At 40.4% G+C, this 25,319-nt stretch overlaps 1 protein-coding gene across 1 annotated transcript in view; it reads left to right on the top strand.

Annotated features, from left to right (window-relative positions):
• Positions 1-25,319, top strand: part of bckdhb (branched chain keto acid dehydrogenase E1 subunit beta) — a 54,349-nt gene that overhangs the window by 16,221 nt on the left and 12,809 nt on the right. Inside the window, exons 7-8 of the mRNA XM_059340167.1 lie at positions 789-886; positions 3,289-3,399. Of these exons, the coding sequence (XP_059196150.1) occupies positions 789-886; positions 3,289-3,399 (209 nt within the window). The remainder of the gene's footprint in view (positions 1-788; positions 887-3,288; positions 3,400-25,319) is intronic.

Raw genomic sequence — 25,319 nt, 5'->3', positions numbered from 1 at the left:
CACTCACACTTTAAGATCCAATGCTCTGTGCATTTTGCAGCCAAAGCCTTAATGGTGAAGGAGATTCAAAGATAATTAAAATAGTGCATTTAGTGATAATATGTTGTGTCTGGGCAGTATAAATATTGGTAATAAGCCGCATGTTTGAAAGTGATGGCAGTTTGAGTTTATGATAAGTTTTTGCACTGTAATGATTTCCATGACCAAGCATGCGTATTCCAAGACATTATTAACTCTTATTCAAACCATGTACTTACATGCACTTTGTCTTGGACTTTGGTTCAAAGAGAGGCTGGCTGCAAGGCCCCTTTTTTGGGCTGATGCCCCGTTTATGTGGCCCCTTCTCTGATTGATATCCCATCCCACCAATGTTTTGTTGTCAGAATTGATCAGTATTATGGGCTTGTAGCTGGCGAAAGATATCATTAGGTCATGCATCAGATTATGCTGATAAAAGCACACTCTGTCTCTGGTGAGACATGAGGTTCTGGAAAAAAGCACGAAAAAGCATTTTAAATGGGCCAGAGTAAATGTTGTAGAGTACGAACTGTGTTCTTTAACTGTCTGTCATTTCACCAGTTTGTCATCTGGTCTATTATTAAGGGTCCGGTCAGTTTGGGATCTGAATGTTTTACACGAAAACCAGAGGGAGCATAGTGAAGTGATTAATGAATGTGTTCAGAATTGACCCTTGTTTATCTTGTGTGTGAGCTTGCATGTAATGTGTTCACATGTAAGTGCTGATGGAATATTAATGTCCTTGAATTTGTGTGTGTGTGTTTTCTCAGTGGAGCAGGTTCCCGTGGAGTCCTACACCATCCCACTCTCGCAGGCCGAGGTCCTCCAGGAAGGAAGTGATGTCACTCTGGTTGCCTGGGGAACGCAGGTAGGCGTTCCTGTGCATCATTGATGGGACTCAGTGGGTGACCTGAGCTGTTTTAAGTTGTCATCTATCTTTGGATCATTTTCCATGGCCACAGGAAAAAAGGGAGTCCAGCCTCATCTCCACTAAATGACGTTTAAAGCCACAGAGGCAAGCAGTGGATTAACTTTAAGTCTATCACAAGCCCCTCTGTCCCAGCGGGGCTTCTCAGCCGGCAGTCTGCAGCTCTATCTACCCAGACATCTCCACATCATTAAGGCTCTCCACTGCATGTCTGCCACACACTTTCCATTGTTGCCTTTCTTTTCATCCGTTAGATTTTATTTCCTGCGGCTCTGTATCAAGGTGCCTGTAACGCACCAGGAGTCATCCCCGACTTTGATTGTACCCGGCCACTTTAACAGGCTTATCCAGGCCGTAATGTACCTGCAGCACGGGCAGGGGGTCGGAGGCCATTGAAGGAAAACTCCTCCATCTAAGCCAGTATTATTGTTGAAGGGTGGACAGAGAAGAACGGGGATAAAGTAGTGAAGTAGTGGAAAGCATGGCACTCCTTTTTATAATGCCACTCTTCTTTCCCACCTCATTACTCCTTTAGTCTGTCAGGCCTGTGCAGATGAGAGTAAAGAAAACAACTTTCACAGAGTGGAGTGAAAGGATGAGTGCCCAGTCCTCAGTTTCTGATCACCCAAACAGAAGACGTTTTTCCCCCTCATCTTAAAAGTCTCTTTCTGTTAATGATTTCTCCCGCTTTATCTGCTTGAAATAATATAATGGCACCATCACTCCATAATAATATTTGTTAGCTTTAGACCAGAGCCTGTGTCGTTCTCAAACTGGCTTGACTTTTGCCAACTTTGTAGTTGCGATGGTTCAGATTGATCACAGGCTTTCTTATTTTGAAACAGCCAATAATGCCTGCCAGTAAACACGGACTCAGTGAACTTGAGTACTTTATCAACAAATTATGATTTAATGGGAGTAACATGTTTTGAGATCTAAATGGCTGTTTTTCAACTTTCTGTTTATTAGGCACTGATCTGCAAGAGGCAGCAGGTACAATAAAAACAAAGCTTAAGAAAAAAGTTGGGATGCTTCTTGAAACAGAATGTGACAATTTGCTGATCCATTTGATCATATATTCATTTTAAATGTATACAAAGACAATACATTCAATTTTCTACGTTATCAACTTAATGATTATGCATATGTTTAAAAAGTAAAGTATACTTTTTCTACACATTTCCAAAAAGTGAGCGTAAAGTGAGCAACTAATAAAGTTGTTGTTTTTTCGTATTCTTCATCATCATCATTTCCACCGAGTGGAAATTCCTCTTTGGTTTCACCATAGACATGTCTCAAAACAACAGAACAAATAGTGACACAATAAAGAAAACATTTCAAGGATAGATATAAAATATAAAATAGCATACAGCAATAACTGTACTTCATACATCACCCATTCAAGTACATAATTTCATTAAAGCACACCACAGTACAGCTCAAGTTTACAATTGTAGGTTTAAGACCTGCCTTATTCAGAGAACATGCAGTGCAGGGAAACCGTCAGCAAAGGAAATAAAAACGGGAGTAAACATGGTAAATAGCTACCGCATTCTGGTCTTATTTATTGCGTTGACAGCTTCTGGGACAAAGGACTTTTTGTACAGGTTCTTCCTTGCCATCAGTAGCCTGTACGGCTTCCCCAAAGGCAAAAGCTCAAATTCGCTGTACATGGGATGAGAGGAGTCATTAATTAATTTCTGTGGCTTCCCTAAAATCTTAGATGCCATGTTCACTATTTTCTGCAGTTTGTTTCTCCCTTTGATATTCAGGTTTACCTACCTCATGATCATATTAAATAATAAAATACTTTCCACCAGGCTCTTATACACCGTTTTTAAAATACTTTGACTCACTCCAAAACCGTTAAGCTTGCGTAGCAAGTGGAGGCGTTGTGAACATTTTTTAATAACATGATCCGTACTGACTTGAAAGGTAAGACTACTGTCGATGTATGTGCCCAAATATTTGGTTTGGATTGGTAATGAAAGGGGCATCCTCAAAAGTCTCAGTTGTTCACAAGCAAGGATGGATGTTTAGAGCAATTTTGCATAATTTCTGCATGTCATTGATGCATTAACATGATTCAATAGACTAGAAACTAGAAAATTGCCTGTTTTCGGGTCATTTTGCAAAAGCTCTTTTAATTTGAACTAAGCTGCATAAGTTCTTATAAATATTGCAGCATCTAGAAGTCAAGAGAATTAATGTTTATTGCCAATCACCATAGATTTTTGTATGTAGGACACAGTTATGTTGTAGTAGATGTGATGTCTTGGCCAACTGTAAACTGAAGTAGCTCATTTAATTTAAAGGCATTCTTCCTCTTCTTTCCCTTTTAGATCCACGTGATGAGGGAGGTGGCCAATATGGCTCAAGAGAAACTGGGAGTGTCCTGTGAGCTCATCGATCTACAGACCATCCTGCCGTGGGATGTTGAAACTGTTTGTAAGGTAAAAGAAACACACATACAATAAAAAAAAAATTGCAACAGAACAAAGAAATGCATGAGCAAACGTGTATCTCTGCATCTTGAAGTGATTTCACGACAGTAGATTACTTAAATTGCCATTTGGCATGAATAATGTTGCCCTTGAAGAGCTGCTGTTCATTGGAATCATCCTCGTACTGTAGATGTGTTTATTGTGGTGCAGAGGCAATGTTCCTCTGGACTGTGGGTCTCTTTGGTGCTTGATAAACAGGATTCCTTCCACAGCTGGTAAGACTTGACTTACTAGTTTATGTAGCCTCAGCTTTATGCAGGCTATGGTCACACCAAAACAAAATATTTTATTTGGGAGGGCTTTGAGATGCTTTCCAGTGGGTATTCCATCTGTATTTATTTACAGAGTACAACATAAGACAGTTTGGGCAGGAGTGGCATCTTTCCTGGTCACCATTGGCAAACTGAACCGGCAGGACAGAGTCTGATATTTTGAGATACTTTTTGGCTATAAAAATAATGTTTCGTGTGTTAAGGCAGACCTCAAGGAGCTTCACTCTGATATACATCCTCTCCTCTCTCAGGACACTGCTTTTCCAATGGCCCTTAAATACATCACATGCTATCCTCCTGTGTCAACACGGCGGTTTTATTTTTGCGTATTTATCATGCAATTTTCATGCTTCTCTGGTGAAACCTACAACCTTGTCAGTGAGCACCATCCTGTTCCTGCTTCCAAGCAAATCTTATAACCAACAGTTAAAGCACAGGATGACATTGCGGTAGGAGGGTAGTAATTTAACAGGGAGTCAATTGGAACTGATGGCAGAGACTGTAGTATTGAGAGTTGCGACTCAAAGTGAGCAGTAGTCAGTTACAGATTGTTTGCTCAAAGAGGGGACTTCTCAAGTGAGTGTGGTGATTTTTTTTTCTTTTTGGAAGTGGTTCCCCATTAAAACCATGGCCATGAAATTGAATAGAGTGTTTATGTGCTGCTTAGTGGGCCTAATGCCAGGCCTGCCACCTCGGGCTTGTCATCAACATCTCTCCTTGTCATTTCCTCCAACCAAATGCCCTCTTGAATGTCTGACAATGTCAAGCCTATAAACCAATTTCCCCACAATCCTGCAACACACACACACACACACACACACTTGCACACACACACACTTGCACACACTTGCACACATGCAAACACACAAACAAAGATCCTCTTCCCGCTTTCATATTTGGCAGTTAAGTCACTGTTGCATTACACTGGTATCCCTAGACTTCAGTGAGACCCTTTTTCCTGGCATGTTCTGCAAGCTGAGCACAGAAAGAGGTTATTATCAAATCTGTGAAGGCACATAATTAATTCCAGGCTAAATCATGATTCTTATCATCGGGACTAATGCATAGGAATACACATTAGGGGACCTTTTTATCTTTTAATTAATCTGAAGCTCACAGGCAAATATCCAGATGTACATTAGTCCAAATGAAAACAAATGTGAATGCTCTGGAGCTGCCAAGCTCACTACATAAAACTTGTCAACATAAATTAAAGGTGGTGGAATGAACACTGGTTTGATGCACAGAGCATCAGTTACACATATTGCCCTGTTCCTTGGTGCATAAAAAGTGCTGAAGGGCAGGGTTTTCATTAGAAAAAACAGTCACAATCAGAGCAGTATCCTAAAAATACTTTAATTTCCTGGACATATGGGGCAATGTTCTGACTAATATTATTGGTGCTTACTGAGCTTAAAACATGTGTGAATGAAATAAGTATTATCATCAGTATTATTAGGCATGTAAGTCTATTGACAATGTGAAATAAATAAATAATGTGCTATGTTGAGACAATGTCATGACCAGTAAAAGAGCTGGGTTTGTGTTTCAAGATGGGTCAGGTGGGTTGCCGACATAAGCGACATGAAGCACAGGGAGCAGAGCCCCAAGCCCCCAGACAAAGACCAGCAAATATTGGATGACGCAACAATGCTGAGATAACCTCTGGCTTCCGAAGGTAGACAGGTCTGCCATTGTTCATTTGTAGAGTTTGGTGTGAACTCTACCTAGGCAACAGAAGTTCATAGCCTGTAGTTTATGCCCACCTGAGGGTGAGAAAGGCTGAGCTGTAGTAAGCAAAGAAGGATGCTTTAGGATTCCACAGCTTTTATAGGCTTTGACATGATCTGTCAAATCAAACATGTCAACGTCTTAAATACTCAATACCCTCAGTCACCACCGTCCCCTACTGTATCAGAGTGTGTAGATGCTCCGCTTGTTGAGTCAATGAAAGCAATTTGGCTTTGTATTATCAACTGATAATTTACTGACCATAATTTCACTATCATTATAAAACATAATAATGTGAATTAAATTTACCCTTATAAACTGATCATTTCTGTATCAATGTATCAAATAAATATCAAAACATCCTAGATAAATAAAACAAACAGATAAACTACAATCAAAACATTAAAATAGACTCTCTGGCTCTGTTAACCGAAATTGCACTGAGATAAATATTCTATTATTATAAATAATTTATAAACGGCTGTTTCAGAGATTTTTTGGCAACTCCTACTGCCTGGCAAACATTTGCAGCATCACTAAAAAAAAACAGTCGTTATAATGCATCCACTATAAGAGTGGCGTGGCTCCTTTAAGAGGCAGGGCAGCCTAACAGTGAGCTCTGTAGCAATACAGTGTGTATGTGCTGCAGCAACATGTGTTCACTTGGCAACCTCTGTTTGTTTACAAAAAGGACCGGACACTTTGTGTACAGTTAGCGATACCGGTTAATTAACGATCAGCGGTGGACATTTTGTGTACAGTTAGCATGCCGGTTGTTTACAATAAGCTACGGCCGCTGTGCAGTTAGCGACGGCGGTTGTTGTGTAGCTGCTGAGCTGAACAGTGATAATCGAAATGTTCCCACACCACACTGGCTTTGGCACCAATTCCTTTTATTTCACCAAACTTTCTGGAGTTGTGCAGCCGTAAGGAAACTTAACTTCGAGTAACACACTCATTGTGCTTCAGCTGGCTAGAGTCCGCACTGTGTGTGTGAGCCACGCCTCCCACAGAGAGCTGGTTGAGCGACAGGAGAGAGACCGAAGCAGCGCGAATGGCGAAAATGTTGATGGCTTATGTAAACAACAATTATTGAGTCCACACAAACTGTCGTGTCCATTTTTATCTATTGAACGATTAGTCAATATAGTAATTATCATGACAGGCCTACATGTATCCCTTCTTATAGATGTTTTTTGACTTACACAAAAGGTTTGTTTGTGGTCTCTTTGTGTTTACAGTTGGTCTATTTAGTATATGAAGGACTTAGTGAGATCTGTGCCAATATGTCCACTAATTGTCAGTAACATAAGCAAGAAATATAACCACAAACCGTGTTGATAATAGATTTATTGTATAAACTTTTTTTCATGCAAAAAGAAAAGCTTCCAGCTTGGCTGATATTTCTCTGTGGTATAATGCATAAAATGAGAAACACAGCCCTTTGTGTCCTCAATAATTTTGCACAGTGGTGCCCAACCTACTGGGTGCTGTACAGCTGCCCTGGGCTGGCATGACATCTAGACGGTTCTGTGGCTGCAACTCTGCTGATGCTCAGACCAGCAGAACTGGTTTATGAATCATTTGTTTAGTCAAAAATAACATCTGAAAATAGTGGATAAAGTTGCATCACAAGTTCAAACAGTCAAAGGTAAAGTTTTCATTTTCAATCATTTCAACTTCTTTTAGCTTGCCAGCAGATCAAAACCCAGATATATTCAATTAACAATTACATAACAAATCATTACAGAAACGGGGAGAATCAACCTCCGTAACATACTTTTTCCTGATAAGACTCTATGAGACATAAAGTTAAAACATGTAATGCTCTTAAAGCAAAGCCAACATTAGTGTAGCTTATATAAGTGTATCAGTTAGCATTTTCATTTTTGAGCTCTTTATCTTGTTTGACTGTGGTAACATTAATTCTCTGTTATTTGGTCTTCTGTTGTTTCAGAGTTAAGACGTTGGGAGACGATTTTGACTCATTTTCACATTTATTTTTTTTAGGGGCTGACTAACTTTTACAGACACTTGGCATTAAGGCTACAGACAACTCTTACCTACCTCTTCTTCATAACTGATGATAGCAGACCATAATACCAAAATATTGTCAGATGCCCACAGTAGATTATAGCTTGATCACTGCAAAACATTTTATTTGTAGTCCTTAAGCATGATGTGCTGGGGGAAAAAAACTCACAATAGTGTTTTTTGGCTTAGAAAATAAAATGTTTAAGAGTTAATGGAGCCTTTTGTAAAGGTTGTTATCCTCTGAAAAATATATTTTGGGACCAGTGCTTTTCTTAGCTGTAGAGAGGGAGTAGCCAAGACATTGTGTCAACTTCTTAATTCAAAAGATTGTACACCTGGTGTCAAGCTTTTCCGGCATGCACACATCTCTGTAAAGCTGGCCTTTTGTACCGCTTATTAACTGGCCGTCAGATGCGGTGAGTGTGCAGACAGTGAGATAGGCCGCAGACACACATCCGGCTGCTGGCAGCCAATTAAAATTTCCTGTGAGTCACATTTACCTTGCGTATCTTTTAAGTCAAGGCTGTGTGCACATGTGTATGTGTTTTGTGTGGAGCTGATTTATATGTAGCCAGTGTGTTGTTTTTGAGCGTGGATGTACAAAATAAATGAAGAATGATGTGTCTTTCAGCATGAGAGATCATTAAGGCGACGCTCTGGAGGAACATGCCATCTTTCTGTTTCCTGAGGGATCCATTCTGGCAGCCATCAGCTATACTTGGATCTAAATATATTCAACCCTCTCGTTGACAAAGGGAATCATGGGCAGAAATTGCTGTAAACGTAGAGAAAAAGTGAGTGTATTTTATTTTGACCGGCAGTCTAGTGCGGTCCAGAAAATGTAATAGTTGTTCTTTATGGGATGAACAAAATGGCTGGTTTACCTCTGCCAGACCAATGGCTCGGATGATATGTTGCGGAAAGTCTTCCTGTCGTGCTGGAAGTGCGTGTGGAGATGTAGAAGATGCTCAAAGGAGCACATGCTGAGCACTTTGAGTGGTCTGCTTCACTCCCAGTTGTCGTTTAATGACTTTTATTGTTGTTCAAATGAGCAGTTAGCTAACATTTTCGTCTGTTCTTACATGTATCCATGTTGTGTTGGACTTGGCTCTAAATTGGCCAGTCAGCAGTTAAAAAAAACCTCTGCTCTCATTATTGTATTAGTCCATCAATGCTGATTCAGCCTCATTCTCAGGTTTTCCAAATTCCAGATCCGGCCAGCGAAGTATTAGTCGCCCGCCAGGGCTTGTCCGTTATACAGTCATCGATTTTCTAACCATGATTGGAGACGGCACTTCCCACAGCACCACACGCCGGTCCTGTTGGGCAGCAGCTCCCTGGACATCAACAAAAAGCCTCTTATTTTCCCTTCCATGATCCTCCACTTACTGTAACTACTCGACTGCTCTGTCCACCATCAAGCACATCTGTCCTTCTTAGCAGGCCTGTCCAAGACAAACCCACTGGCATCAGTTGTCTGATGTGGCCAATATGAAGTGGCATTGCTTGGGGAAATCCCCACAGAAGCGCACCAAAGTCCTTGCTTGTCATCATCACAAGTAAATTATGCTGTGTTCTGCATTTTTAATTTAGCAGAGGCTTGTGGAAGAATTGGATTGTTTCCTCCCTTTATTCCTCATAGGGTCGTCAACACGTAATTTGTTCAAATTAATTTTAACACAACCAAAATAGTGTAATGCTTTTTACGAGGTTCTTAAGGATGAGACCCAGCATGCCACAAGGACAAGGAAATACGCATCCACACATCCAGCGGAATATTCCTTGTCCTGGCACACTCCAGAGACAGTTACGTTTACCACGAGTCAACTACGATGGCATGGACTTTACAGTGTGATCTGATGCCAAGGGTAAAGCTCGTACTTCTTTACTTCACTGACAGAGACACACTAATACATTTTATGAAGGTTAGTTTACAATGAGTAAAAAAAAAAAAAGATTGGACAAGCACTCAACGATTGGCATTTTTGATATACTCGAAGGGTTTAGTTAACATCCCTAATACTGTAACTAAAGAGCAACAGCACAAGGTACATTGGGCCAAGAGCCTGTCACTGCAAGGAGTGGTGATATCTTGTGGGAAAATGCTGTTTTTATAGCCTCTGTTGTGTTGATATCTCTTAGATACTGGCTGAGCAGACGGCTTGGTCTGTAATTTTTCCCTTCTCCCCATTATCTCTGCTTTTCTCACTCTCTTAGTATTATTGGACTCATCCCACAGATTTTTGTTCATTTCAAGCACAGGGAGTAAGTTAGTCGGGGCATGTCCTCTAAGCAAGTCTGTGCTAGCCTGTGAGTTTGCAAGTCCCATCTGCTCCCATAAAATACTTGGAAGTCATAATCCATCCAAAGTCTGTCTTTTGAGTATCAAACACTCATCCCCTGCAGGCTCGAGAGGTGGATGATAAATGTTGTAGTTTGTATCCCTACACCACAGCACAGCAATCAACATGTGGGCTGCAAATACAAGCGTAAATTTTAAGTTTGATCAAGACAGTAACTTTTTAAATACTATACATATTCAACTATTAATATTTTTACAAAGTATACTCACAATCTCTCTTGTACTGTTCAGTCTGCTCTGTGTAAACGGCCTGCAGTTCAGTTGAAGTTTCACTGAATTTTTGTCATGTGGCTGTTTGTCTCAGTGGAGTCGTTCATGGCTTCTCAGTTGCATTGAGGAACTCAGAATTTAACAGGCATTCTTTTTAATGTATAGAATAGGATTAATGGTTAGGGGAAATTTTGAATTGAGACATGTAAAATATAGTGATTTTGATAAAATCTCACTATTTATGCTTTGATTTGGTGACTTGACTTGACATCACACATGATTCAGGGCTGCCAGAAAGGAAATCTGAAAATAAGCCGTCTTTTTTTTCTTTTTACTTTTATACAGTTTCTCACTATGATAAATTGTGTTATTATGGTGATTAAAAAGTTATATATACTTATTGCATTTTTGTTTAAGAAAAAAACATGCTTTTATGCAGTTTTGCCAGTTTAGAGGGTTAAACAATAGCAATTATAGTTTAAACCTGTCACAAAAATAACATGTCAAGGCAGTTTTTGATCTCATCAAACAAGTTGTGTAAAACAATTTCAAGAAATTAGGACATCTTGATTTGCTGAACCAACGAAGGTTGGTTGAAGTGCCAATTTTTTCATCTATTCTAATAGGACTTGAGCTGGCCTGTAGGTCCCTGGTGAGCCTGTTAACAGTTTTCTCCAGCTCATTGTCTTCTCTTAAATGTGTGTTAACTTTCTCCTTCAATAGATGTGTCTCTTGGCCTATGTTCCAGCTGAAGTCTCTGTGGCTGCAGCTCTGCCTGGATCTCAGCCCTCGTAGTGATGCAACCAATTTGGCTGAACCTGTTCAACCCTCAAACACATGCAGGAGGAGTTAATTAAGGACTTGCAGCGCACAAGTGCACCAATATGTCAAGTCTTACAGTATATAAAACATATCTATCAGAGTCACCAACAAAGGCAAAATGTAATGGATTGTTGAAAGAGGAGGAAGAAGTGTAGGGGGGGTGCAGCAGCATCTGATCTGACTGGAAATGATGCAGGTTGCAATGCCTGCATGTTCTGAGTGTTCTGGAGTAAGTTGACTTACTGTACAAATAAGACCTCCTTATCAAGGCCCTGCTTACCCTGCTCACTATCTCTTAATGGTTTCAAGCTTTAATGTGTGCCAAAGACGGCTGGTAAATACAGTGTATGGAAGCAGGCAGGAGTCAGACAGGACACTCGGATATGGTTGTTTGTCATGTGCTGAGGTGGAAAAAGACATGAAAGCAAATGGACTCGGGGAGCAGCAGTGTTTTCTGCTCAGTGTCAGGTTAAACTTGTTGTTCTAGTCTTGACGGCCATGGTTGTTATTGTTTTAATACCATCTACCATAATTATATGGGGTGAATAATCTGTCATATTAAAGAGATTTTATCAGAGCACTGATGGAAAATATTCCGAAATTTCCACCACACATTAATATGGAACACAATTGGTAAAAAAGATGGTGCTTTAAACCTATTTGATTGCCTGTATTTATGCAAAACTGGCCCTGGCTTCCTCAGATGGAAACAGTCTTTTCATAATAAATAAAAACAGACTTTCTTTGCTTTAAACATCTACACCATAATTTAAATATTTATGACCAATAAAGTTGTCTGGCTGTTGCTTTCAGTGGGAAAATCAAACAAGCAATATCAATCTGTTTTTACCCCCCAACCTCAGTCTTTTCAGCCGCTTCTGAACATGTTTTGGAAAATTTGATGTAATATCAAAATGTTGGAGTGTCCGAATTATTGTGGTTATTATAAGTGAGCTTTCAATTGATGATCAGTTTTCATTACGGAAAGAATACGCCAGAGATGTTTCTGTTTCCCCAATTCGCGCATGAGATTGTTCTGCCACATCTGGCAGAAACACTTCTTATAATGCCATAGTAAACATCAAGAGAGTCTGAGCTCAGTTACACAGTAAAGATGGTGATGTCAGCTTATTACGGATTCCACAACTTGAAGCATTTATTTTTTGTCAAGTGGTCAAGTGGAAAAATATATACATATTTTTATTTTACTGTTTAAAATTTGATTATTAAGAAGCCAGAGAAATGTGATAAATTTACAGTTTCCCCTATTTCCCTTCTTAAGAAGTCTGCTTTGACATCTTCTACTCATAGCTGCTTCATTATCCTTGTGTTTAAGCTACAATCATTTAAAAAAAAGTGTGTCACTCCTCTAATGAAACCAGGTTTCTGAACGGCCACATGGCAAATGCTGGTTCATGTTGCATGTGAACATGGCACAGCAGGTTTTATTTAAGTTTTAACCAGACTGATGATGCTGAAACCCAACTTTTCAAACTTGTTCACTGATTGTACTCCCCCAGCAGAGATCCATCTCCTCATCAGCTAGTATATGGCTGTGTCCCGTGACATGATCTGAACCTGGCGACATCACTTCTCGTCCTCGTTCCAGCCGCAGCTTCCTATGACCTTTTCATTTCCATGAAAGCGAGCTGAAAGACCGTACAGTAGAAATGATGGCCAATCCTCTTTGCTTAATTTCCCAATAAGAAAGGTGAACCTTGAGCTTGTCCATTATGGTAATGATTTAGAACAGCAAATCATGGCTACCAACAGGTGGCCTCCAGATGATGGCCCAGGACCTGCCTGTTTCTGCTGTGAAAAAAGAAGAAGGGCTTGTTTCCAGTCAATTGAAGAGGAGTTTCATTTAATTAAGAGCAAGGCTACAGGAAAAATTAGCTTCAAAACTCTTTCGACGGTAGAAATGGCAGGTTATATGAGGTAAATGTCACTGAAATTGTAACCATACGAGTTTGTTACTCATTTTATTTACACTTGATGGGTTTTTAGTCTTCCAATATTACTAAGTATGATTAAATAATAGACAATCTCTACCAAGATCAGCACAAATGAGTAACATTAAAGCAATAAAAACGTACAAATAACAATAATAAATAATTCCTTTAATGTGAATCAATTAAAGGGAAAAAAATGTATCTCCTCCAGATTTTAAGATAGGGAGGGTCATGTGTTCGTTCACGTGCATGTGTGTACATCTGTCTCGCAAACCTCTAATACTACTGGACCAACCAGGTGACTATTTTTTTGGCCATGATCCATGTGCACTGTGGAACATCTTGTTTTTCATGAGTTTAGCATATTACCAAGTGTAAACAATGCCAACATTACTCTGTCATCGACCGTGGCCCAGAATACTGCTTTGTACCTGTTGTGAAAGTCTCAGATACCAAACACTATCAGGCCTGGAATAGTAATCTCATCCAGAGGTGCACACAGCTCAGTGAATTTCATGTCCTTCTTTAGGAACTGCAATGATTACGTCTCTACTACAGTGGTATGACCCAAAAATAAAATGATTTTGCTGTGACAATAAATGAATCTAAGATCAATCAGGGCTATACTGTGCAGGAGATTCTCAATACCTGACAGAGATCTGCATTCTACTGAATACACTTTTCTAGTAAACGTTCTGTAATGGTTGAAGAAATAAATGGGCTATTAAAACTCGACTACCTTGGTTCTGTAATAGTTGCTCTGAAATTACAGAAATGATTGATAGGATAATTTCCAACAAGGCGTACTTGCACTTCTGAAGTTGCCAGGGGGAATGTAGAACGACTGTGGTGTCTTCCAGCTAATTTGAAAAGAAAAATACTAATTTTATGGTCTCAATGAGCAATAAACTACCAGCTACGACAGGCTGACTGTACAGAACATGCCCCTCAACAACCTGTTGCAACAACGTAACAGCTCTTGCTGTGACAGACCATATTGAATCAGACAAGGACTCCTTTTGCACTGAGTTACTTCATTCTTTGGAGGATGGCTTGTTTTCTTAATACCACCATGGTCCGTCTCCTTTGTCCTTGTGATAAGGGAGACTACATTTAGACTAAAATTATACTGAAATCAGCTGTTTTCTGCAACCAGGAAATGATGGCTTCAACGTTTTCTACACATACAGTCAACAGTACAGTACAGTATAGCATTGAGGTTCTGAGGTTACCTGATCTGTTCAACCAATGAATAATCTGTGTTGCTGTAAGAACGACTAATAAGAGACAGAGAAGGGATGGAAAACAATGAGTAAAGTAGTGCCATAAAGTTAAGAACTAACCGACCGCAAATACGCCCATGTTCGTGTCTAGGATCTAATGAGACCCATTGGTGATTGGCCATGATGTCTTAGCATCTGACAACTTCTCACAGTTTCTCAAAGTTAACATTTAACATGTCGAAATATTCGCTAAATAAACAAATTAATTCCACATAGAGAACTTTATTGGTCTGTAGGCTGTTGGAAATGTGCAGGAATTTTTTGAAATGATGGAACCCCTGCTTGTTCCCAGGTTGACGTGCCAGACAAACAGTATTTAGAACAGCAGATGTCAAACCTAGCTGTGCATTAAATTGGTTGTGTTTTGGTGGAATCCATAAAGGAAATTTATTGAAATAAAAATGTGTGGGAATATTATTATGAGCCTACATATCCTTTAGATTCCCCTGCCTTGTTGAAGCCAGATTTGACACCCAGCACAGTGGTGAGCGGACTCTGCCTTTATCTGAGTCTGTGGTCTGGAGCCGGGCCAGGGATGGGGACCGGCAGCCTGCTAGCGATTAGTAGATGGACCGGGCTCATGCCTGTGTTTCCCTTTCAGTTGTGGGGTCCCAGCCAGTATCTGCTCACTGGCCCACCACAACACTCCTAATATCTTTGGCCCACTGTCACACACACACACTGGAAACAATCAAAGTAGAAGAAAATGGCACAGGAAGAAAGTGGCCAGAGGTTTTGGGCCCCGCTCCCTGCATTCTTATTATTGTAGCCCACGTCTGTAATTACAATGTTAACACTGAGCTCTGTGGACCGAACCAGTGGGACTTTGTTGAGAGAAAGAGAGGAAAACCTGGGGCGAGAGAGAGCCGGATAAAAATTGGAGTCAGGAAGGGGGGATTTTTGAGGCGAAGGGGGCTATACGTGCCTGTTGGCCGGTTTGTGTGTGTGTAATAACTCTGTCATGTGTCGTGCCGCAGCAGTGTTTCGGTGGTTATATCAGTGGAAAATTACTCATGGTTGTTTTTCTGTGATGGGTCCAGCTCCTCTTTCGCTCTCTCCTGGTGCTGCTGGTGAAAAGCATGGCGTAATGCAAAGCTGTGAAAAAAATAAAACCTTGACCAGCACTTCTGTTTCCACCATTGGGGTAATTTATCTAGTATAAATGTGTACATCACAAAATGTGTGGTTTTTTGAAGGCCATTTGTGGTGTACCAAAGATTTTTAAGGTAGAGTAATCTCCCCTCTGTGTCTGGTCCAATCCCCCCACCCCCCGCTTGACTGTCTGCTACTGACTTCTTTTCCAGTCTTCCTCCTGGCAGTAGTGAGTGCTGACATTCCACAGCTAGGCACTGGAGATTTCTCAAATTCTTCCCAGTGTCACTCACTGGAGAAATATGGCCAAATCCACACTTCGAAGCATTGAAAAGTCATATAGGCCCATAGCTCTCAGACACTGAGATGAAGTGGGACGCATTATGAATAATGGCAATGGTTGTTCTGTTGTTTTTGTAAGAGACAGACCAGCCGTCGATAACCACAGATCAGCATACTGTGTCACTCACCCTAGGATGTTTCCCATGCTGATTAAACAGATGAGATTAATTACCAGACACTGTTGAAAATGGGCACCTTTTTCTCTTCCATTTCCCACATGTAGTGATTGTTGGCGACACACAATTTGGCTACACACGATTTGGCTACAACATGATAATGATAATGATTATGGCAGTGACAATTATTTGTTATGAAGCTAGCCCTCTAAAAGCAAAAGGCACTTTAGATTGGACTGGTTGTTGCTTTTTAGAGCCAAGTCGTCGTTTTCCACTGGAGAGGACGGTTTAGTTAAGGAGCCTTGGCCAGCGGTGTGGGCAGATTGAGATCATCGAGGTCAGCCTGTCGGCCGATAGCAGGACTGAGTGGAAAAGTCAGAGTGACTGAAGTCACATGGACACGGAGACATCCAAGAGGTCCTCTCAGATACAACACACACTAACGGATAGTCTGTGCCCAGGGAGTCATAAATCATGAAATCTCTTACGTAATCTGAAACTAAACCAAAAAAGTCATAAAGATTTTCACCAATCTTTAACAGAGGTTTTTATGTTTTTCTTTTCACAGCAGCTCTTGCGATTAATAGAAAACACATTTACTAATGTATTATTGTTTTTTTTTTTCTTGCAATATTTTGATACCCATGTTCAAACTAAATAATTGAGAATTATTAACAATTATTTTTAACTTTCAATTACTTCCAAGTTTTTGTTGGACTGTTAATTTAATGTTTCTGAACTTTCATTGGCTGTTGGTTAGGGTTAGAGTTTTTACACTTCACACAATTTGGCCAGGGTTATTTTAGTTAAAAAAAGATGTTTTCCCATTTTCCAAAAGAAAAATGGGTGGTGGCATAGCACTGGAGCATGCAAGTTACCTACATAGCCTACAAGCATGTATACAAGACATTTTACCCCCCTTTTCAAGCAACCCAAATAGTGCCATGCAGCCTGTTATTCATCACGTTTGATACATGAGTTTGTCATTTGATGATGACAAATGTAACCTGAGCATGGAAACATTCTAGTATCTATACTCAAAACATATTCATCCCCCTTGTTTTTTTACCTACTGTCTATGCACAATGGCAATTGATAAAGAACTGGTATAACTCCAAAAATGTCATGGCAAATTATCTTTATTGTTGTGTGACTGTCACAGCAAAGTAACTTAATCACTGTTTATGAAAAGAAACTAATCGATTGGGGACATGGAAGATTTTTTCCAAACCTCCTTTGACACAGTATTGATGGGAGCCAGATGCCTGGATGCTCCTGTAGGAATGTCACGGGTACTGGAACACATTAAAAAAGCTTCCCGTTGTGGAGGTTATTGAAGTGCTGTAGCAGGGGGTTTGTGTTTGTCCTCATAGCTTCCACATATTGTTTTGTATGTTGTCGTGACTTTTAAGGTGGTTTCGTGAAATTGTGGTGTTGTCTTGTGATGCTTTTGCCACCATAAAGCAGCACTTTTGCTGAGTATTTGCTTTTGATTATTGTCTTTTTTTCCCCCATAAAAATTCACCACAATGGAATGAACCCCCTTTTTTCATTATTCAGCACTTTGTTGTGTTGTACATGGCTTGGAAAGTTTTTTCTCCCTTGTCTTAGTTACTTAGAAGGTTTGACTCTTACATTTAAATCACAATACGTTATTTTTTCCAAATAGACAGCCCTAGGGTTGGGCCACAAACAATATTTTCATTATTGATCGAATGGCTCATTATTTTCTCTGTCTGTAAAATTTCAGAAAATATTTTTTTAAATGTCCATGAGTTTTGTGTGAGCAACAGTACAAAATCCAAAAATATTCAATTTACACAGATATAAAAACTTAGGGAAGCAGCAAAGAGATGATTTGGTTTTTTTTTTTTAAATGTGGAATCAACAGACTTTTGGCATATTTGCTTTAAAAATGACAGTGACTTTTCATTCTCAACTGGTTTTATTGTATGGCTCTTGCAATGGATTGTGTCATATGCAGTGATGTAGGTTTTATTTAAAAGAATGGTAAGGTGGGGTAAAGAGAAAATGTAATGTGATTGAAAGATTTAAATGAAAGAAAATCATTAGTCTGCAAAATTAAGTCCATTACAAACACTTTGCAGCCACAAAGCCCTGATGTCCAAACCCAAAATATTGAATTCTCCACCCAGTTCCACCAGTTGTTTAAGCATTATGGGTGTGTTTTGATTCGGGTCACTTAGTGTGCTCTCACCAGTTGTAATTGGTCATAATTATTTTGTATATTTATGGTTTACCTATGCCATTGTGCAATAATGCTAACTTTAACATAACCTATAATGGCGGCATCCTTCATTTTATCTATTTGTTGTACAAAATGCTACGTTCGTTTCAGACAACGTGGGAAAGATGCATGTTCTACTTATCAGTTCACAGACAGAGTGTCACCTATGTGGAGCTCTGTCCCTGCAGCTGCAGACCACCAGAAGCTTCTTCTCTGCTGCACTCTCTGATTTGATACTTACAGGTTATCATAATTTTTTTCTTAAGTCTGTGCTTTCACATTTATTCACTTTGTGTTGAACATGGTTTCTCTCTGAAGTGCTACGGTTACTTCATATTCTATATAATTTCACTTCATACAGGTTATCCTGCTGAGTAAAACTCCTCCTCACAGGGAATAGCTGGAATGTTACAGCCACAGAAACCGCCCTTTGTTATGATTTATGATATAAACCATCTAATAAGGCTTTTGAAAGTCAGTGATTGATTTTTCCTACCTTACGGTCTGCTCATACATGCGGCAGGCGTTACGACGCTCACTATGAGCTGTCACCGTGTGTGTGTGTGTGTGTGTGTGTGTGTGTGTGTGTGTGTGTGTGTGTGTGTGTGTGTGTGTGTGTGTGTGTGTGTGTGTGTGTGTGTGTGTGTGTGTGTGTGTGTGTGTGTGTGTGTGTGTGTGTGTGTGTGTGTGTGTGTGTGTGTGTGTGTGTGTGTGTGTGTGTGTGTGTGTGTGTGTGTGTGTGTGTGTGTGTGTGTGTGTGTGTGTGTGTGTGTGTGTGTGTGTGTGTGTGTGTGTGTGTGTGTGTGTGTGTGTGTGTGTAATTGAGATGAATTGGTTTTAATGAGACTTTATGGGATGTTTGGAGTTATTTCTGTCTGAGGTCTCCTCTGGCGTCCTGGCTCCTCTGGAGGATGGCTTGGCCCTCCGCCCAGCGCTGAGGCTGTTCTACACTCTCTCCTCTGCTCTTTGATTCGTGTGCTCTCTCACCCTCTCTCTTACTGGTTCTCACTTTCCCTCTGTCTGTCGTGAGAGAGAGCGAGTGATTGTATGGCACTGACTGACTGACTGAGTGTTTGTGTTTCCTCCTGCCCTGCTTTCCTCCCAGCGCTGTGATTTAACAGGGCCTCCGGTTCGCCGAGCAGTCACCCCTCTCCGCTAATCGCAGAGTGCCACTTTAAAGGCCCCAGCAAGTAGTCAAACCTCCTCCCGACTCTCATTTGTCATGGGGATCACATGGTGGCGCATGAGTTAGGACCCTGTGGTGACCGCACAATTACAGGGTCGGCGGAAGGGAGCGTAGCCAGCGGATCCAGCGGCAAAGACGACTCCTCGGTGGCGGCACAGAACTTAACTTTCTCTTCCTGACGCATTTTGATGGACGGCCTAAGGGAAGAGGAGGCATACTATGGGAAAGGGGGGTGTCACTTACAGTCTAGTGTGTGTGTGTGTGTGTGTGTGTGTGTGTGTGCGTGTGTGTGCGTGTGTGTGCGTGTGTGTGCGCGCGCGCATCACTGCTATTTTTAAATTATTCTCAGCCAATTTAGTGGCGTAAAAATACAGATCCAACAAATAAGTATTGGCAACTTCTCCTGGAAAGTCTCTCGCATGTGTTTTGAAAACTTTGAAAGCACATTATGTGATTCTGCACCAATCAAACCGCAGCCGAGTTTAGCTCCAAGTATGGACTGTTTTTATTCACTTCTCATCCCCATAGTCTGTACGCTGCAACATGAATTAGTGCTCTGTAAAGTATATACTGTATAAATATGCCACTGTTTTTTCTTTTTTGCACGATATGAATGTGCCTTCTGTTTGCTAAGATGACACCCTAATGCCAAAATACCATGAAAAAGCATCGGCAGCAGGAGGACTGATGTGAAAGTAACTCACTGTAACTATCAGAAAATATAAATCAGTCAATCCTGAATAAGCAATGTATGAAAAGCAGTGTGTGACTGCATGTACTTGAACACACTATAAACACGTGCATATGTGGCTGTGTGATCTGTGTGCACATGCCTTTGTGGGGCCCCCATCTTCTTATGTGTGTGCGGGTATATATGCCATGGGAGAGTGACAGCTCTGACTTTAGCCTCTGAGGTTACGCCAGGTCATTGGCCGCCAGCCTCTAAGTGGTGAGGACACACAGTGGGGAGCTCTGGGACTGAGAGCTTAGGCTTCATGAGAGCAGATTAGGCTAAATGGATGGTTTGAGGGATGGGTGGAGGGTGGAGCAAAGAGAGAAACTAAAGACAATCATGAGAGGAACCACAGCATGGAGCAGCGATAGTGTCAGGAGGAACAGGACGGAAGGAGTCTGATGGTGGAAGAGACGGATTGAAGTAGCCAGGATGGGATGAATGCAGGAGGACAAGCTTTATGTCGCTCATTAGGTTTGGGTGTGTATGGGAATGGCAGTAAACATGACATTTCCCCTGCAGCCAGCGGAACGACTCCGGCATCTAATGACAGCCCTGCAGCACAATGAGTAGTAAAGCTGCAGCCACCGCCACCAGCCAGGAGCCCTCGTTTTGACTCTGAGCCCGGGTCGGGGCAGGGAGGAGGATGTATCAAGCCAGAAACTTTCAGAACCATACATACAGAGCCGTGATTGACCTCAAGTATTTCCTTGACTAGGAAATGGATAACATTAGTGTGAATGCTAAGCAACTGCTTAAGTATGGTCTTAAAATACCATACTTAAAAATACTGCATTTTCTTACTAAAAATGAATCTCTACCCAAGTAGCAAATGCAGGTCCATTCTGGGTTTTTTTTGGTCAGATGCTACATGAAGCAATTACAAGTTCATCTACTCAGGTTTACATTGGCAAGTGTCCTATCCTCCACTGAAATGAAACTGGTGTCACTGAGGTGATGCCATAGTGTCCTAGCTGGCACTTAAATCAAGCACGGCTCCGGGTGTGCATCCTTGTTTTGTCATGTAATTATCGTCTGGGAGAAAGTTTAGTAGTAAATGACAAGTTGACTAATTTATAGCCTGACTTCCTTGGAGATTGGTGGCTTTTCTCAGAGACTAGACAGTGTTAGGAAACATTCAAAATTGATACTTGACTGGGGTTGCAAAATTCCTGGTATATTCGAGGTGGAAACTTTACATGGGAATTAACTGGAACTGGATTCATTCTTCTTTTAACACTGGAGAATTAACTTAAATATAACAATTTAAACTTGTCAATCCCACATAACTGCTAGCTAAAAACTTAAATATCATTAAATATTTGAAACATGTCAACTCTAGTATTGTGAACAATAAAAGATACCTGAGAGCAGGTCATGCATTGACTCAGACGGTGCAGCATTGGTGTTGGCACTAATGATGGCTGCACATGTGATGAGTTTTGCACTGAGCAGCCAAATGAGCCATAAAATGTATGATTTTTATTGTGAAATTGTCAAAAAAGTCCCCCAAACTTTTGACTTTTCCCAGAAATTAACCTGCAATTTTCCAAGCCTTTGCAACACAATGCCTGACTCAGTCTAATAGTTTGCAGTACTGCTGATTAGTCAAATCTTAATAAAAATGTGAAAAAAGTAGAATTTAACAACCTAATTAATTCTCCAACAGAATTATTACATTGTAACAACACAGTTTCGTATTCCAGTGTATTTTTATGCCTATCCATTTGTTATCCCTAAAGAGCTCTACCTTGTTTTAAACATGAACCAACATTTAGCTTCAAACTCAAGCCCCCTTTCTATACATCTGCTGGCTTGGCTTGACTTGCTTTGACTTGGCATGTCAGCCCAGCACAGCAGGGATCTGCGTCTCCATTACAACTGGGCTTCCTCCTTGCAAAGTAGTGGCTGTAAAATGGTGGATAAACACATTTCATTTTCTATAAATCCTTAACAGTTAATATCTCCTGTTTTCTGCAGCTCTTCAGCTAACATCTTACTGTAGCTTTTTCTGCTCGTAGACTTGCTTTCACTGAAGAATAGCCACTAACAAAGCTCAGCCACTTCTGTGATTGACACTTAAATTCCTACAATCTCTAATATTAAAAATCACCTGCAAAATTTTGTTATTTACAACCCTGATTTCAAAGAAGCTAGGATTTTGCAAATATGCACTCTTTGAATTTGTTACATAATGTTGACAAGTTTGTCATTTTTGACAAAAACTTGTTAAAATCCATGTGTCTGAGTAGGTTTAGGGGTATGGGAAGGGTTATGATTAGACCGAAAGAAATTTTAAGTCAAAACAACGTCTTTGCTCCCTATTCTGAGTCCCAATTATTGACTTAAATGTAGCTTTCATCAGCAAATACTAGATGATGAAGAAAGGGTCAAACTACACAATGAGAGTGCAATGGGTTCATTTTCTGAAAACCCATCCAGCAACCGGAAGCAACTGGGTTAGAGGTAAAAGCCACAATTACGGTGTCGAAGTTAGTCAGCTGTCAGGGATGCAAAAACTACTTGTGTGTGTGTGTGTGTGTGTGTGTGTGTTTTCTTTGTCTCTTGAAACTGTGTAATTGAACCTCAGGCAGTAAGGTATGCTAAATGAATTGGACAGTTGAGGTGCAAGGCTGGCTAGAGTTGGATGCAAACAGTTGCCATTACATTTGCCCTTTTGTATAGACTATGACATTATAGTTGGACAGACAAATGTGTTCCCAAAAAATATTTATAGAGAAAAATATCAAGCCTCGATCTATGGTGCCCATAGAATAAATTCTCACAATTTTGGTGGTCCCCTGAATTTAGCTCTAGTGCCACCATGAGGGAGACAGATGTGGATGTTCTGGGTTTTGAAATCTCTTGGTTGGATTGTAGAGTTGAGTGAATTTCTGGTTTGCCTGTCCAGTCCGGTGTGCAAGCCTAAACTGGTTTGATTTTATACAAACCAGCATTTGTTATCATAAGACATTATAACATTCTAACAACAAACTAATTCAAACTTGTATGGACTGTTTCAAACACATAGAGCCCACTCAGGTTTACTAATAGCCACCAAAGTATATTTGGCAGCCGATTTTAGCATTACTTTTATTTTATTTAATCCATCCTCTGTCTGGGACAGAATTCTTACTAAAGAATTGCAATAAACTTTTAAGAACATAAATATAAAAACTTAAGTCTGTACTCGAAATTCAAAATATTCACTGAACTTGTTTGTGTATATAAGTAAATATAAAAACTATAAAAACAAAAAACTGTATGTTGTTTGTTAATGTGCACTTTACTAATAAAGGTTAAAAAAAAGGAAATTAAATCCACTTCTTGGCCGTATTGCATCATTTGATTTTGTAAACTCTCTGGGCAAGGCCTCTAAATATATAGAGTATATAGAATGTATAATGTAATTTATAATCTAACAATTGAATATATAATACATAATATACACAGCTTATATTAGGGCGTGATATTTAAATGACACTTGTTTTCAGCCACCACATCTATTAATGCCCGATCATTCTTTAGCTGTGATTGGAGAGATACGAACGTTTCATAAATCACACATGAACCCTGTCGTAAGATGATTTCTGCGCTCAGATCTGCATTGGTGTCCCAGACGTCACATATTATGGACTGGTGTGCAGCACTACTAGAATAGCCTACTGGACTAGTGCCAGCCAGTGGGCACTTTGCCAGAGACTGTCACTTTTGTTTAAGCAGCAGGGTTTTAGGTCAAATCTATTAACTGGGTCACAGGTTTTCCCCAGGCCCCAGAGTCTGATATTCTATCCCACGATATTGTAAAAACAGTGGCAGTCTCCTTTGTGTCAAAAGCATCTGAAGAATGCACTCCTGATGCAGCGAGTACTATGATGGGTCTCCCCCCACTTACATGACCAACTGGGATGTCAGGGTGATTCTGGTGTCACAGTGTAAATTGGAAGTTATATTAACTTTTATGCGTAGAGTGTGTGTGTGTAAGATGATGACTGAGTTCACCATCGGGGCGGGTTAGACGATTGGACAGCACCGCACCTGTATGAGTCATTGCGCTAAGGCGAACCTAACGGCAACATGTCATATCAAGACATCGCCCTACTCTCAACCCCTCGCTTGATTCCTCCTCGCTGTGCAGGTTGCCAACTGTTGTTATTGTCTTCCAGTGTTGTTATTAACTTCCACATTCCAGAAGATAGTGTCATATAATCAGTGATATTTTTGTTGTACACTGAACTCATTCACCTCAACTTTGTCAAACATTGCTAAATATGTAGCCTCTGTAAACTGACATGAGCATTACATTTAGCTTTTTCTATATTAATGTTAAATAAAACTCTTAAGAATCTTTGCATTCCAGCTTCTAAATACAAGGGCTTCCAATATGCCCTACCAGAGAGAGACATGTTGGCTTTGCATCAAGTATTAGTGCCCTAGAGTGACACAGTGCTGACTCATGTAGCCCCCAATACCAGTGTGTGATAGTGGTACAGTTTGCCGCAGGCATTTAGTGCTTCACAGCCAAACCCAGGACCTCAGCAATGTAAACATTTGCCTGTTTAGCATCAGCAGGAAGCCCCAGAATGCCCCAGTGTTTGAAACTATGTGGTCCTGCTCAAGGGAAAAATGTCAGGCTTAATTTGCAGTGCCATATGGACATGTGATCCCTATTTTCAGTGGGTTATTTAGTTTCTATAGTTGTTTGTCTTGTTTGTGGCTTTGAGAGAAGGGAGAGGTATCAGATATTTACCCAGCTGTGTTCAAATGAGGAGCTCATTGTTTAGTCCAGTTATTTCAGTTTAGAATAAACACATACTCCTAAACATGGACCAGGAATTCCACTCCACAAATATTAGTTTCTACACATTTATTTTAAATCCCACCAAAATTCTCAAAAGAATGTAGAAAACATCATGCACATCACTATTGGTTAATGATTCTCAGTGTCAGAGGTGTTTGCTAGGGCTGTAGTCAACCAAAGAAAATCTTGGTTGACTAAAATAATACCCACTCTGGTTGATGGGGGTAAAAATATCTGCACATTCTCTCTACATTATTTACGTCTGAGATAATGATGGCACTCAGCGCACTCTATATTTTCACTCTTTTACAAATGGTGACAAGGTGCTGAGCAGCAGCAGATGTTTTGTTTTTTTCTGGTCACCTAGGTTTGAAAAAATGTTCAACTCTGTAAAGGTGCATGCCTATTTGCGTGACCAGACTGGCGACAAAATTTGCTCCCATTTATTGAATATTGAAAGCGACTAGTTTGCTGCACAAACCATGCTGGGATACATGGCAACGGGCACCAAGCTAACCAAGGCGAGCATAAGTGACACACTCCCAGATTGGCATATTCAGAAGAGTACTTTGTGTTTTCAGCTGGGAAAAATTATTTGGGGGACACAAAGCAAAGCAAGTCAATCCACCAAGCAGGAGGTGTCAGACCTAGTGTTTCCCCAATTTTCTGCTGGAAACGAATAGAA

Source organism: Centropristis striata, chromosome 8 (assembly GCF_030273125.1).
Source record: "Centropristis striata isolate RG_2023a ecotype Rhode Island chromosome 8, C.striata_1.0, whole genome shotgun sequence".
Classification (NCBI taxonomy): domain Eukaryota; kingdom Metazoa; phylum Chordata; class Actinopteri; order Perciformes; family Serranidae; genus Centropristis; species Centropristis striata.
This window is presented reverse-complemented; position numbering and strand designations above follow the sequence as displayed.